This window comes from Telmatherina bonti (genome assembly GCF_933228915.1).
Source record: "Telmatherina bonti genome assembly, chromosome: 1".
NCBI lineage: Eukaryota > Metazoa > Chordata > Actinopteri > Atheriniformes > Telmatherinidae > Telmatherina > Telmatherina bonti.
The window spans coordinates 32,122,381-32,136,424 of NC_136619.1; the positions used below are offsets into that span (position 1 = coordinate 32,122,381).

General features: G+C 37.7%; 1 protein-coding gene across 1 annotated transcript in view; it reads right to left on the reverse strand.

Moving 5' to 3' along the window:
- scml2 (Scm polycomb group protein like 2) overlaps positions 1 to 10,277 on the reverse strand; it is a 32,362-nt gene extending 22,085 nt beyond the window's left edge. Inside the window, exons 1-7 of the mRNA XM_079255568.1 lie at positions 10,221 to 10,277; positions 6,273 to 6,317; positions 5,931 to 5,999; positions 5,549 to 5,619; positions 4,905 to 5,139; positions 2,367 to 2,455; positions 1,085 to 1,328 (exon numbers count right to left, since the gene is read on the reverse strand). Of these exons, the coding sequence (XP_079111694.1) occupies positions 1,085 to 1,328; positions 2,367 to 2,455; positions 4,905 to 5,139; positions 5,549 to 5,619; positions 5,931 to 5,999; positions 6,273 to 6,294 (730 nt within the window). The 5' untranslated portion in view covers positions 6,295 to 6,317; positions 10,221 to 10,277. The remainder of the gene's footprint in view (positions 1 to 1,084; positions 1,329 to 2,366; positions 2,456 to 4,904; positions 5,140 to 5,548; positions 5,620 to 5,930; positions 6,000 to 6,272; positions 6,318 to 10,220) is intronic.
- Positions 10,278 to 14,044: the final 3,767 nt, after the last annotated feature.

A 14,044-nucleotide genomic window follows, 5' to 3' on the forward strand; every position in this document is an offset into this window, starting at 1 on the left:
ATAAACCCCTGTTTTTCTCGAACTTCCTACCATTTCATGCATCATAATGATTAGGAAATTTAAAAAAATAAATGAATAAATACATTTACATTTTTTTGTTTTATTATAATAAAGAAGCTTCTTTTTACAGCTCCCTTTTTTCTGTTGATGTAGAGAATTATTTAACTTTTATTTATTGATTTTCTTCAGATATATACATTAAATGTGTTCTTAAAGGCTAAATGAAAAGTAATTTAATCAAATTTGTCTGAAATTGACTCAGTAGACAAAACAAAGCACTCTAAAATGAATATCCAATTTTTTTTTTTTTTTTTTTTTTTTATAAAAATAGCTTGCTATATCTGTTCAGTCAGATGCCTGCTGCTCCTCACAGTTGAAGAGAAATAAAACACCCAGAATCCGCACAGGAGAGACTGCCTCTTTTTTTTCTGCTTGATTCACAAATCTGTCGCCAGTCATCAAAATTCTATACGCTGCTGACCTCTAGTGGTGAAAATGTATAATGTCCCTTTTATCATTGTTGAACAACAGTCAACAGCTGAAAGAGCCTGATCAGTAAGAAACACCAAATGTGACATAAACATCATCTGTTAGGATAACAGCATGCATCTGTTTGCTGCATCTTTTAAAGAAACAAACAATACTGTCTTCAAATGGCCTTATAACCTCCACAATGCAGTGAATCATCAGCCAGAAGACCATTATTTCATTTAACATATAAGCATTATGTGAACAGATGTTCATTGTTAGCTCCTTGCTGAAAGTAAACTCATGAGCATATATTGATCAAAAAACACTTTTTTCTAATGCGAATGCCTGGTTCCAACATCAATCAGTCTAATTAAACATATATCAGGTAAATATTAACAACTTGTAGATGAACACCAACTGAGTATGAAAGCATATAATGTAAACCAAATAGTCTTCATTTGAATGCACATTTTATGTAGTGTGGTGATTGAAATAAACAGTGTTAGCTGCATATGAAAAAATAAAGCAAACAACACAAAAACATATTGGTATTAGTATGAGTTGTATGGGAAGATTGAGTTTTCCATAAAACATCAACTGAGGTAGCACTTACAGAAGTTTCCGGGTGGCTGCAAGCTGTGTTTCGTCAGGGCACACCAGCCGACAGGAAAGATGTCTCTGGAGTCAAAGGGGCACCAGTAATCGAAAGCGCCACGCCAGCCGTCAAACATGACAAAAATCTCCTGACCTCTGACTTCTCCCACTGTGGCAGGACAAATCAGGTAGGGGTTCTTCCTGTCCACAGCCTCCAGCTTCATCCCAGGCTGGAAGTAGTTTTTAGAAGGGCTGGGTGGTTCCTGAACACACAAGCACACACGTAGAAATGCATAAAAAGCTAAACAGTAAAACATTTTAGGAAAATATTACTACTTCCATGAGAAGTAATAATGTTTATCACTTAATTAATGTTTTATTTGTGTTATTAACCTGCGTTCCATTAAAGAGACAGTATTCAGGGAATGATGTATTATGGGGAATGTGGGGGTGGGGGAGTGTTTGCTCTCTGTCCTTGTGTGTGTATGAGTGTGTGGAAAGAGCTTGCGTCTTTATCCTTGACTTGATTTTATCTTGTAAAGCACTTTGTGTTGCCCCTGGCATGGAAAGTGCTGAAGAAATAAAGTTTGATTTGATTTGATGAGAAATATTGAAAAAATTAGAGAGCTGAAAGAAACTATCTAGGTTATGCTAGTGGCCACATGAAGAATGTTGTGTGTGGAATAAAGACTTACTAGTGTGGCCAAAACTTATTAAACTCCACTATTACACACTTAATTTATAACTTCTCATGGAGGATATGAACAATCAAAATATATAAAATAAGCTTTCTATTAAATGAAATTAAAAAATATGTTGGTTTTTTTTTACCGCAGAGATAAATTAAAATGTATGTATCCTCCAGCTAGTACAACAATTAATGGTTTCTTTCTAGTGTTTTTTTCCTTCTGTAAAAACAGCAGCCATTTACATCAATTAAGTTTGTACAGCACATGTTAATATATTTATTAGTATTGATCTCTTGGATCTGAGATGGTTACTGCAAAAAATAATAATGACAAAGAAAGTTCAAGCTTCCCTTGTGTAGCTAAATTCTGACATAACTTTTCATCAAGATTTAATAATCATCATCCCTGTTCTGAAACTTCTTACTGTTTTTATGACTGTTTTTATCATATTCTAAACAAAAAATAATCTTGTTTAGTTAGTTTTAACTGGGATCTTAATTGTATAATGAATTTTAGCTCAATGCTCTTTAATAAATAGGTGAAAATCTCTTACATCTGTGACACTTACACCATCTAAGCTTACAAGTTTGAACTTCTTTTGGCTTTTATTACCTTCTTAAAAGCTGAAGCTGGAGCCATCTCTGCACCGCTGAGAGTTCGCAAGAGGAACATTGGCCACGAGGATGCATTCATCCTGAAACCTGCACACATATGGTCGCACTACTCATTTATGCTTGAAAAGTGCAGCTTCTATCAACTTTTTAATGAGGAAGAATACTTCTGTTAATACTGAAAATGTAACTCATGGTGAATTTATTGTACCAGTAACACACACTTACGACCTCATATGATGACAAAAGAAAAATATGCTTGTTGTTGAACACTGTGTAAAACTAAAAAAATCTGTTTTTCACCAGGTCTTAAAATAAAGTACATTCAGTCCCATACTAGCATACTAGCAACAACGCATCACATATTATATTTCATTCACTAAAAAAATAAGAAAATAAAAAGATAACATAAAAAGTTGAATGAATTAAAATATAAACCCACCAGGTATGTATGACTAAATACAACTGACTGATCAATCACTGAGAACCTCAATAAAAACTGGTCATTTTCTGGTCTGGTGCATTAGGGTGCTTATTAACACAATGTCAAGAAGGAGAGACATCAGTGATGATTTTTGAGAAGCAATCGTTTCTGCCTGTTAATCAATTCATAATAAATTTGGAGTCCATCACTCTAAGAGTAAAGAACATGAAGAGTAGTTTCTCAACCGGTCTGGTGGGTGCTCAGTATGCATAACCCCAGCTTGAAATCTTGTCATCTTTCAGTCTCTGTGCACTTTTGCTGTTCTTTCTCTATGTTTAACATATAATAAAATAATATACATGATAACATTTAATAAGATGTAACAAGATCTAACAAACACTCCCTTTCTCTCAAAAAAGAATACGGATGTAGTTTAGATTTGCAAAGTTGGATCTGAACAGTTCACAAAACTTTAGGAGCAATGTCCTTTAAACCAGACCAAACTGGAGATGTTTGATCATAATCTTTTAAACCTCTTTTTGGTAAAATCCAGAAACAGCCTATCAGCACAAACATTTCAACTGCAAAGCACAGTGGTGGATGATAATGATATGGGCTTGTTTTGTAGTAGTGAGACATCTTGCATTTACTGAGTCATTCATGAACCCATCTGTTTCTATTCTAGAGTCAAATATGAAACTATTGTGCTAAAAATTATTACTGAGATTTTATTTTTAATTGTGAAAGTCTTATTAAAGACCTCATCGGTAATAATGTAATAAGTAATAATGGCAGTCGTTGGTGATCTTCAAAGAAAGAATTGTTTTCAGGGTCAATATTATTGTCAGTGTCCTTAGATTTATATTTGATGTAACGAAATTTAGTTTTCAGGTGGCCAAAGTCAGCAGTTTCTTCCAATGTATGATCAGATTCAGTATGTAAATGAGAAATGTTTAGAGTCATTGTAATGTAGTTATCATGCTAGAAGGCCCAGGTCAGCAGGAAAAGACCAACTGGAAAGGAAAATGGACCAAAATATCTCCACAACAAAGCAGGGAATTGATTATTTTATGTCATTCTTCATATTTAAACAGTTTCTGCATGTTGGTCTTTTTTTAATAAAGAACGACATGGTGTAATAAGTCATGTTGTTTATATGAGGTTGCATTTGCCTCATTTTAAAATCTTTTTATAGAGACGCTTACGGTGTGTGAGCGTCAAGAGCGGCAGGTTTCAATGTAAAGTCTATGGGGAGGCGCGGCAAGGGGGCGTCGAGCTTTCTCACGTCGCGTTTTGAGTGTTTTGGGCGTCGGCGTTCCGCGCGGAACGCGCATCAAAAGCCTGAGATGGATAAAGCTGAACTTTGGCCGCTCGACGCGGGCCATCAACCAATCAGAGCGATCAGCTCGCAGCTCCTGGAGGATCCCTGTGGTGAACCCAGACACGGGACTGAGATGTGATTACTTCGTGCAACATTTAGGATAACCATTCCTTGCTAAAAAGCTGAATGTTACTGATTTGGCAACGTAGCAGGATACGTTGCCTAGCAACGCTTTGTTTGGGGGCGGTGGCGGCTCTTTGCTGAGTGCAGCTCTTGTTGCATTAACACTGACTATCAGTCCCCTACGACAATGTTCTCTAGCTTTATTTATTAAATAAAACCATGCTATTGCTCTACTGAATCCGCCATCATTCAGACTGACCGGAAGAAAAGCGCCGCCTCCCTCCTCTATTTTCCGCCGCGTTTGCCGCTCGCTCCAGACAAGCGGCAGACGCGGCAGGAGCGTTGGGAGCGTTGTGGGCGTCGGACACAAAAGTGGCAGTTTAGTGACCAGCATCGAGCGTTTGGTTAGACAGAAAGACAGCATAGCGCTTTTTTCTTCGTTACTGTTTTGACAAATACAAACATTTTCAGCAAACATCTGAACACATGGCAGCGGGGAAAAGCAGTCGTGTGCAAAATAACATTATCAATGACTGAATTTCATTTAAGCCTTTTCAGTTCTACATTCAAAGAATCGTGCAGGTTTTACACATGCAGACAGTTATTTGTTTGAGTTCAATGAAAACTTTTAGTGAGGTGTAAAACCGAAAACGCCGATTAAACACACTTACCCAGTGGGGGCTGCAGCATATCTCCGTTCCTTTCACAGGTTCCTATTGGTTGGACGTCTGACGAGTCAACAAGCCTCCAGAAGTCGTTAGTGTTGTCGCTGCCATCCAGACGCAGGCGAAGGCGAGTACCCATCATGCCCATCACTGTGGCGATGCACACTGAATTAGAGTTGCGAGGGTCTCGTGCTTCAAGCTTCATACCTGCTTTAAAGTCATTGGAGGGGGGTATTCTGGACTGCAAAGACACACAATGACATTAGTCACCTTGAGTGGTCTCCTCCTTAGAGGGGCTGATGTGATGTCACAAGTTTGCTGAAAGTATTACAGCCCTTGACTATCTCAATGTTTCTGAAAATCAAATTTGATTTATTTGTTGTTCCTGAGAAAGAAGTTCCACGCTCCATAGACAACCGTGGTGGTTCTGGTCTTACTATCAGGTATTAAGAAAAGTATGAAATATCAACTACGTTATGCTCTAAACAACACATTTACCAAAACACAGCGATGACACTGAGGGCAGGTTTAAACTATGAATCCAACAGTATAACAGTATGAGTAAATATTACAGGAAATATACTAAAACTAATCAGAAAAGGAACATTGATGAACGGTAAACATGAAAATGGCTCTCTACTATGAGCTACCTGTTTGAAGCAATTAGGCGATGCGGCAACGGAGGAAGTTTCTCTCAGGTAGTCTTCCCAGCTAAATGGTTCTGACAACAGCATTAACAAAAACAGAATTACAGTTATTAAAACAATCCATGTGGATACAGTTCAGAGGACAAAGACACACATTTTTATGATATTAATATCTTGGCAAATTATGTGAAACCACTACATGAATCTTTGTGAGCTCGCAGTTTTGCCAGTACGTTAGTGTAGGTTTAAGATGACCAATACCAGAACTTATTGGGAAAAAAATCATCCCTAACATTGAAGGGAACGACACATATAAGGCCTGAATTTTAAAGTTTGAATGAAAGCCTCCGCAATGAAAAGCAACATGACAGAGATCTGAGCCAACCGTTGGACTTGTCGAGGGCTGAGCCTGCTGTGAGGCTGCTCCGTCTCTCCTTCTTCTCCTCTTTTTGATCTGAAATCAAAAGTGAGGGATTGAATCACTCATCAGAATTTGGGAGCATCTAATAAGCAGACTTTTATTACAGTAAAAATAAAAGCATAAAAATCTGCAGTGGTGACTGTGAAATACAAACCCAAATGTATTGTCAATATATCACACCCCAAATACTGAAAATTTTACTCTTTTCATCTTTTTGATGTGTTAGATTTTTTTTTTTCTTATCGAGTTGAACATAAAACCCATTTAGGCATTCGAGAAGCAGCGATAACCAGAGAGGACGCCTACCTTTTTGTGGTGTCCGGCCCATGATGACCGCTCTGGAACAGTTACCTAAACTGATACCAAAGAGATAAAAGTCCAAAAATGTCATCAAACACACTACAATCCTGCAATGGCACAAGCAAGATCATTTGAAGTTAAGCTACAATGCAGAATCCCCCCCGTTTGACTGTTACTTTACAAGTGACATTAAATCTGCTCTCTAACTAGTCAACATCTCAATGCATCACACGTTGGAACCAGGTGTGCTTCGTCACACACACTGTATTTTTACATAATTGCATGTACACCATGTGGATCTGCTCAAATGCTGCCACACAAAATACATCTAAGAATAGCTCCTCTGAGATCAAATATACATTTTACTCTTTTTTTTGTGATGTTTGCTAAAACCTATTTAAACAGAAAAATCACGTTGGATGTTTTCAACGAAGCTGAATGTATCAGTGACACATCTCCATGGTTGGAAAGGTGAACAGGTTGGGGAATTTGAAAGTTATCTGGAGGTGGATCTTTGGTGAAAATGTTTTGGTTTGTAGACAGTGAGATAAACATAATCATTTCACACTGAAAACATTTCACCTCAAAACATATATTTTATTACCGTTTGTTTCAGACTAAATTTTGTATTTGCCACCAGTAGTAGTGTTTAGCATCGTCAAACTGCAGTAATATAACATCTAAACTATGACTAAGACTGAGGTGTAAAAAAAGGTTTCTATTACATGGCATTGATTAAATTTGCACATAAAATATAGAAGAATATAAATATACACTATAACAATAGTGTATAAAAGAAATGTGCTTTGTTTGTCTTGTTGTTGCTTTTTTTTAGTAAAATATTGTCAAAGCCTACATGTGAGCTCCTAGACTTTGAATAATTAGCAAGCAAAATAACTAAAACTTTCGCCTAAATGACTGAAACAATTGTAGTTAGATTAAACTGTTACCCCACTTTTTATGATGAAAACTGGCCCAAAATCCAGATCAGGTTAACAAAAAAATGGCGGCATTGCCCTGCCTTCAGCGAAAATCCATATAATCCAGCAGCAATCAAATAAATGACCCATAAAAAGCAGCAAAAAAGAGGTCATTTGTTCCAATTAAATCCATAAATTCACTAGCTAAACTCTCCCCAGTGGTCAGACAATGTCTCATTTCTTTGAGTTAGCAAGCCTTTACATCTGCAGCACAGTTGTCTCTCACTATGAGGACCCTCTGTCTCTGTAATCAATCCCGTTGAGTTTAGAAGAAGCCATAAAGATTCCAGGCTGCCATAAAGAGCCATTAAGATGTGAGGATGTGGGGCGTCTTCTGACCAACATGAAAAGGATTCCAGCTCTGCTGCAGGCTGCTTCAGTGTTTGCTCTGGTCTGGCTGCCTGACTCAGAAGGGTCCGACAAAACTTCTCTGCAGACCAGGAAGTACTTAATTTTACGACCTCAATTTCCACTAAGACAGACACTGATAGGAGTAAAGTTTATGAAACGTGAACGGTGAGACGCCTTGAAAAATGGACTGAGAGCTTGTTTCAGGAGGAGTTGTAACTCTCACACTACTGCTAATAGTACTTTTTCACATAAACATTTAAAAAGTTATAAGTCTGTAAAATAAAATGTCATCTCTATTGTAATGAACAAACAGTGACTGAATTCATTTTATAATTTTACTTTTTTTTTTTGGGATTTACAGATCACACAAATACGGTATTTTGTTTTATCCACAAATATTTAACTTGCAATTACATTAAATAAAGAATATCTGTCAAAGCTGTAAGTGATAATTAATTGCAGTATTATCTACTAATGACTTTTATAATTCATCAGTCTTAATTGTCTGGAAGATTTCAGATATTTAAGGTAGATTTTTACCAGCAAACCATTAAAGCCTAAAACTAAACGCAGTAAAAACCACCGAACTGTATATTTAGTTTTTTATTCTGTCCAACAGAAACGATAACTTCTTAAGAAAAACTGTAGTAGATTAATCCTAATCTCGGTAATTAAAGGGTTTTAAAATTGGCTTTCACATCATTTTGTTAAATTTACAACAGAAAAGAGAGAAAGTCTTGGTTTGTAATGTGAGAGTTAAGATTAATTTTCATTATGCAGAAAAAAAAAAGCCCACGCGTATGGGTACTTTTATGCTTACATTATATTCAAGACAAAAAAAAAAACAAATAAATAGCAAAAATGGGACTTGTTTGGGTGGTCCAAGATCATTCTGACTCACATTCTCACTCATCAAACAGGCAGAAGGCTTTTCAAAATGAGAGTACAACCTAAAAAGATTACTTTCCAAAAGCCCCTGATTTCAGATTAATCAGGAGCTAAACCCTTTTTAATAGCTTGTGTGGATTGGTTTTGCAGGGGAGGGGGTGGGGTGTTGATCATGTTTGGGTAATAATATGCCAAAAAGAAAAAAAATCTGGATCCTCCAGCAACATCATCAGACTGTTGTGCAACAAACAAGTTAAACACCCAGATCTCCAGCTCTGGTCCTTGAAGGCTACTGTCCTGCAATTTTAAAGGCATTCCTGCTTCAACACACCTGATTCACATTTAATGACTCCAACAGCTTGTCATCAACTTCTGCATAATGCGTATATAGTGGAGTCAGGTGCAATGGAGGAGGGGAACCTCTAAAACCTGCAGACCAGCCCTGACGGAAATTTGACATCTTAAGATGACTTAAGATAACAGAAGAGTTATAAATTACAGACTTAAACAATCACCTCTTTATCTAAATTAATTTTTCAACCCAAGGTGAGAAACATTTACACATTCTAGCCACTATCTTGATAAACTGTTAAGATTTTATTTTAGGTTTTGTAAACTTAATGTAAAGATTTTGTACCAGGTGACAGACAAAATACTTTTTTTGATCAAGATGAAATATTCCAAATGTTTCTTTTTAAGCTTTTGATAAAATTTAATATCTTACAGCTCTTTTTCTGTTCTTATTTAAATGATTAGACACATATTCAACCTATGAAACAAATTAAAACAGCAAACTCGCATTTAACAAACATGGCAGCAAAAATTTTGCAATTTATCTCAATAAAAATCTCATATCATCTAATGATTTCTGACACTAACTTCAGTTGGTGTCAATCATAAAGACTTTTGAGGAGGTTAATAAGTGATCTTATGTGTTAGTCTACTTACTCTAAAGCACATTCTTCTCTGGGATAGAACAGCTCAAACCACTTCTAAAAAATCTGACATTAGATAATGTGATAAATCTCTAATGTATTCAAATTTTTCATATATTTTTATCTGACACAAAGAGGAGCAGGCTAAAGATTAGAAGGGTGTGTGGATCGCTGTAGGATAAGTAAAACCCTTCACATCTACCAACTTTCATGGCTTATGATTTTCACCGGAATGGTTCCCAGTGTTCAGAATGAATCCCACTGGAAAACTTTACGCTGCGTGTATTTCTGTCTGCTTCAGAAGATGGTATCTTGCTTTCTTGACTTAGCAGGGTGTGAGAATGCAAGCTGGGTGGGGTGGAAAAGAAAAAGCTGAAGATCAAATTAAACGTGAAGAAAAAGTCTGTGACGCATTTTCATTTGTGTTATGGACACATTTTGTGGGCGGGACAGCTCTCATTACACGGGCTAAACACTGCTAATGTTACAGTGTAGCAACGGCGTGATATTACAGGGTTGCAGGATCATGCAAAACACGGCTCTTTAGTTGCATAACAATCCTGTGCAGGAACCCAGTAAGAGGAAAGCTAAGGGAAATCTGCAGATTTGGGTGAAGCTACTGTAAGCACCAAGCTCCCCGTCGGCGCGGAATCCACTATAAACACGCTCTGCTACCTATCAGTACGCGGACAAAGAGCAGGAAAACTGCTCGCCTTTCGACCGCAGCCCTCACACAAACGAGACAGAAAGCCGTCATTTGCCGCATCTGAGATTATTAACCACACACGAGCCGTACCAACCGTTTGGAGCAGGGTGTTTTGATGAGATTCCTCACTTTCTATCAGATGCAAGCCGCCATATTCGCTGCAGCTCCGCGCATGTCCACCGCGCAGTGCTGTAATTCCCATTTTTCCACTGGAGGTTGGAGAATAACACAGACAGGAGGATGGGAATTATTAATTAGGCCAGGCGTTTTAACAAAGAAGAAAATTATTCATGTTGGGGTTTCATAATATACAGCAGATCACGTGGAAACGAAATCACTGACATTATTTGTTGTAGCTTCTTGATTTTCACGCAGAAGGTGAGAAAGACGGAGAAGTGCCATCGCAGGTGTAGGAAGGTCACGAATATGAAAGAGGGGGGGGAAACGGTGACTTTAAGGAAAATGAAGCAGAGAGGGAAAAAAAAGTCATCTGTTTGATAAACATGGACATCTAATAAACCAGTGCACAGGTTTTTATCAGATCGTGATGGAAGAACAAACAGCTACCTGAATAATTTTTATGTTCATTCTGGTTGAACATCTTAAATTAAACCCTGGATTTAGAAAATACGTTGTTTTTTTTCATTTGAAAGCATTGATTTATTAGTTGTAGCAGTTTGGATTGTCTTGCATTATTTCTTTTACTATTACTACTACTACTACTACTACTACTACTACTACTACTACTACTACTAATTAAGACCATTGCTGCAACTGCAAGGAAGAAATAGAAAATGTGATTGAAAGTATTCAACTTTGCTTAAAACACTGGCACAGTGTTAGGATTTCCTTAAAATCCTAACTTCCAAAACCAATTTTTTCTTTTCTCAGATCACATTCATGGCCTGAAGGTTAGGTGAGAAACCTTGGATTCGTTATTACTTAGTTTGGACCTATTATGAGTATAGCTTCACTCTGCTTTATGTTTATAACTGACTGAAGAGTCAGACACTCAACACCTCTCATAACCTGGCATAATATCACAACAGTGACAGACAAACGTTGCAGCACTTGTGCTCCTCTTGAGGCAGTTGCACCTTTATTGCATCTGCTTATATATGAACTGACCCCTAATTCACTTGGCAGTTATTAGATCTTAAATATACTCCTTAGTATATAAGTGATACGGTTAAGCTGCATCAGTACACTGATATTTTTATAAATAAACTTTCATCATCTATTAACTATTGATCCATTTTCAAATGGATTATGCTCATGGGGATTAATGAGGATTACCTTTTAGATTGACATTTTTACACATGTAGATCTTCTGTGAAGTATATCGATACAAACATAGACATCAATTATATATATATAAAAAAAAAAGTTTTATTGTTTTTAGCAGTGTATAAGATTTTACGTTTTAAATAGACATGCACACAAACATATTTAAAGTGCCCTGATAATATTCCTGCACATTTACATTCATAATCGTACAACATTTAGTCAAGTCAGCTTATTTATTTTAAACCATTTTTAATTAGCATATTGTTTCACCAACAAGAGCAAATACTTCCTTGTTTACTTTTGTGATTCAATATCAGGAAATCCTCAGTATTGCAAATCACGAGATGGAAATGTTAGAAAAGCTTTTCTTCATTTTTGCTATCTGCCAAAGTTGTTGCATTGGTCAAACCACAATATCTTCAAAGGAAGATGCTTTTTTTTTTTTTTTTTTTTTTCTTTGCACAAGAACCCAAAGTGTTAAATCTGCAAGCTTCTCTGCACATTATGAAACAGGTCTAAACGTGTGCGCATTCAGTGATTTTTCCAATTAGTGCAGCCTTCCTGAAGGGGAGGTGTAGGTGACAGAGACAGAACAGGGAGATTATTAAGCAGTGGGTTGTCCAAAGGCTGCAGCAGCAACACCAAGAGCTGAGCGTTGGAGACGCGTTGGACGTTAATGTCCAATTTCAACATATCATACTCTGGATCTATTTTCCATCTCAAAGTTTTTTTTATTTTATCATAGCTGAATGAAAAAAGAAAAAAAAACGACACAAGAAAGAGGAAAAAACTGTTGGAACGCGCAGACGTCCGTGTTTCTATTGGCTCTCCGCAGCGTCGCTCAGAGGAATGACGATTTTGCTGCTATAACCAGCTGATGCTGGGGTTATGAACACGGAGCTTCTGGAGAACTGGTACACTGACCCCCCCCCCGCCCCCCTATCGGCGTTGTGCCCGCGGATTCAGGTCTCATCTTCATCCAAAGACTGAGTGAGTAGGATATTTGACCGTGTCACGACGCACAGGGCCGGTTTTTTTTGCCCTTAACGCTCCACAGGATGTTTCTCCGTCTTCCCACATCATCGTTTTCACGGGAATGATGCTGTATGTTTCACAGACTGAGCTTTCTCACCTCACAGGCGACACATCACATCTGCAGGTAAATGTTTATTGGATTTCACAACGAACGGGCAGCGACACTTCTTTATTATAACCTAATTATTTGACGTTTTATCAGCTTGAAGTCATTGTGTTTTATACGTATACAGGCTCTATGTGGATGTTGTTGTGCAACACAGTCGTGAACACGGTCTGTTAACTACGTTATGGTGTGTGCACTGGTAGCTGGGTAGGCTGAGAAACGCGTGGACAGCGATGGAATGGTGGTGCGCTCCGCAACGCAGCGACGAAGAGACGCAGTTCGGTGCAGAGAGCGCAGCATTACTATCCCCCCTTCTCTCTCTCTCCCTCCCTCTCATCTCATACCCACGCGCAAACACACACACACACACACACACACACACACACACACACACACACACACACACACACACTTTCTCGTACACGCGGATGCACGCACCAGCCTTTTCAATTCACACTACCAAACTAACTTATTACGATTTCGCTTGGTGCCAGATTTCCATCTGTCTGCTTTCAAGACTTTTCCAAAAGGATTTCTTGTCTCTTTTTTTTAGGGTTACAAGACAAAGCAGTTTTTCAATTAGACATTATGTTATGGTATGTTAGTTTCACGCTTTTATATGATGTGTTTAACTTTTAAGGCACAGTTTTAATTCCTCAACAGGCGGCATCATTACCAGCGATGGATGCCCTCATCCACCTTATCTCTTCCCCGTGGAAAGACTGTGTGGAGTGTATGCTGCATAAGAAAACGCCCACACAAGCACATGAACCAAATCAACATTTTTTTATTTTTTTCTTTCACTGCTGAATAAATCAAATGTTGAATAAATGAAGTTGGAAGGTAACAATGAGAAGCTTCCACAGTTCCAGTCCAGCACCATTCTCATTACAAAAAAGGCATTCATGGTCATTTTCTTTTTTGGATGAGTGACAGGAAGATATTTGTGTTCAACTCTAATTGTTCTGCACCTTTTTACCCCTATTGTCCAAGTAAAACATATTCACCCTGCGTGCATGTAAATGGAGTCCTGCTGGAAGCTGGAGGGGAAAGAGTGATGAAGAGCAAAGTGTTAGAAAATAATGTTATGAGCCTCACATATCTCAAGTAAAGTTCAGCATTAAGATAGTGGGTAGAAGTGGCAGCAACAGATGCTTCATTATTGCATGGAAAGCACCGTGTAGATGAAAGCTCTCAAAACAAACCCAGAACTTTTCACCTGATGACGGCTTTCATTTAAAATTTAGGCAATGTCAAAGTCATTTAAGTTTTCAGGTCGTGAACAAACTGGCACGTTGTGAAGCCACATGCTAACTTGCTGATTCTGAGGGTGTATGATGTTTTTCTGAGTCACCATCTAATTCACACTACTAAGATTTTATTAGCATTTAATATAAAATACAGCTGGAGTTTTTGGGAGTGTGAATGGTTTTACTCCTATTCGGTCATAAACTAAAAGGCTTTAGTTAATCATGGCGGAGGTGCATAGC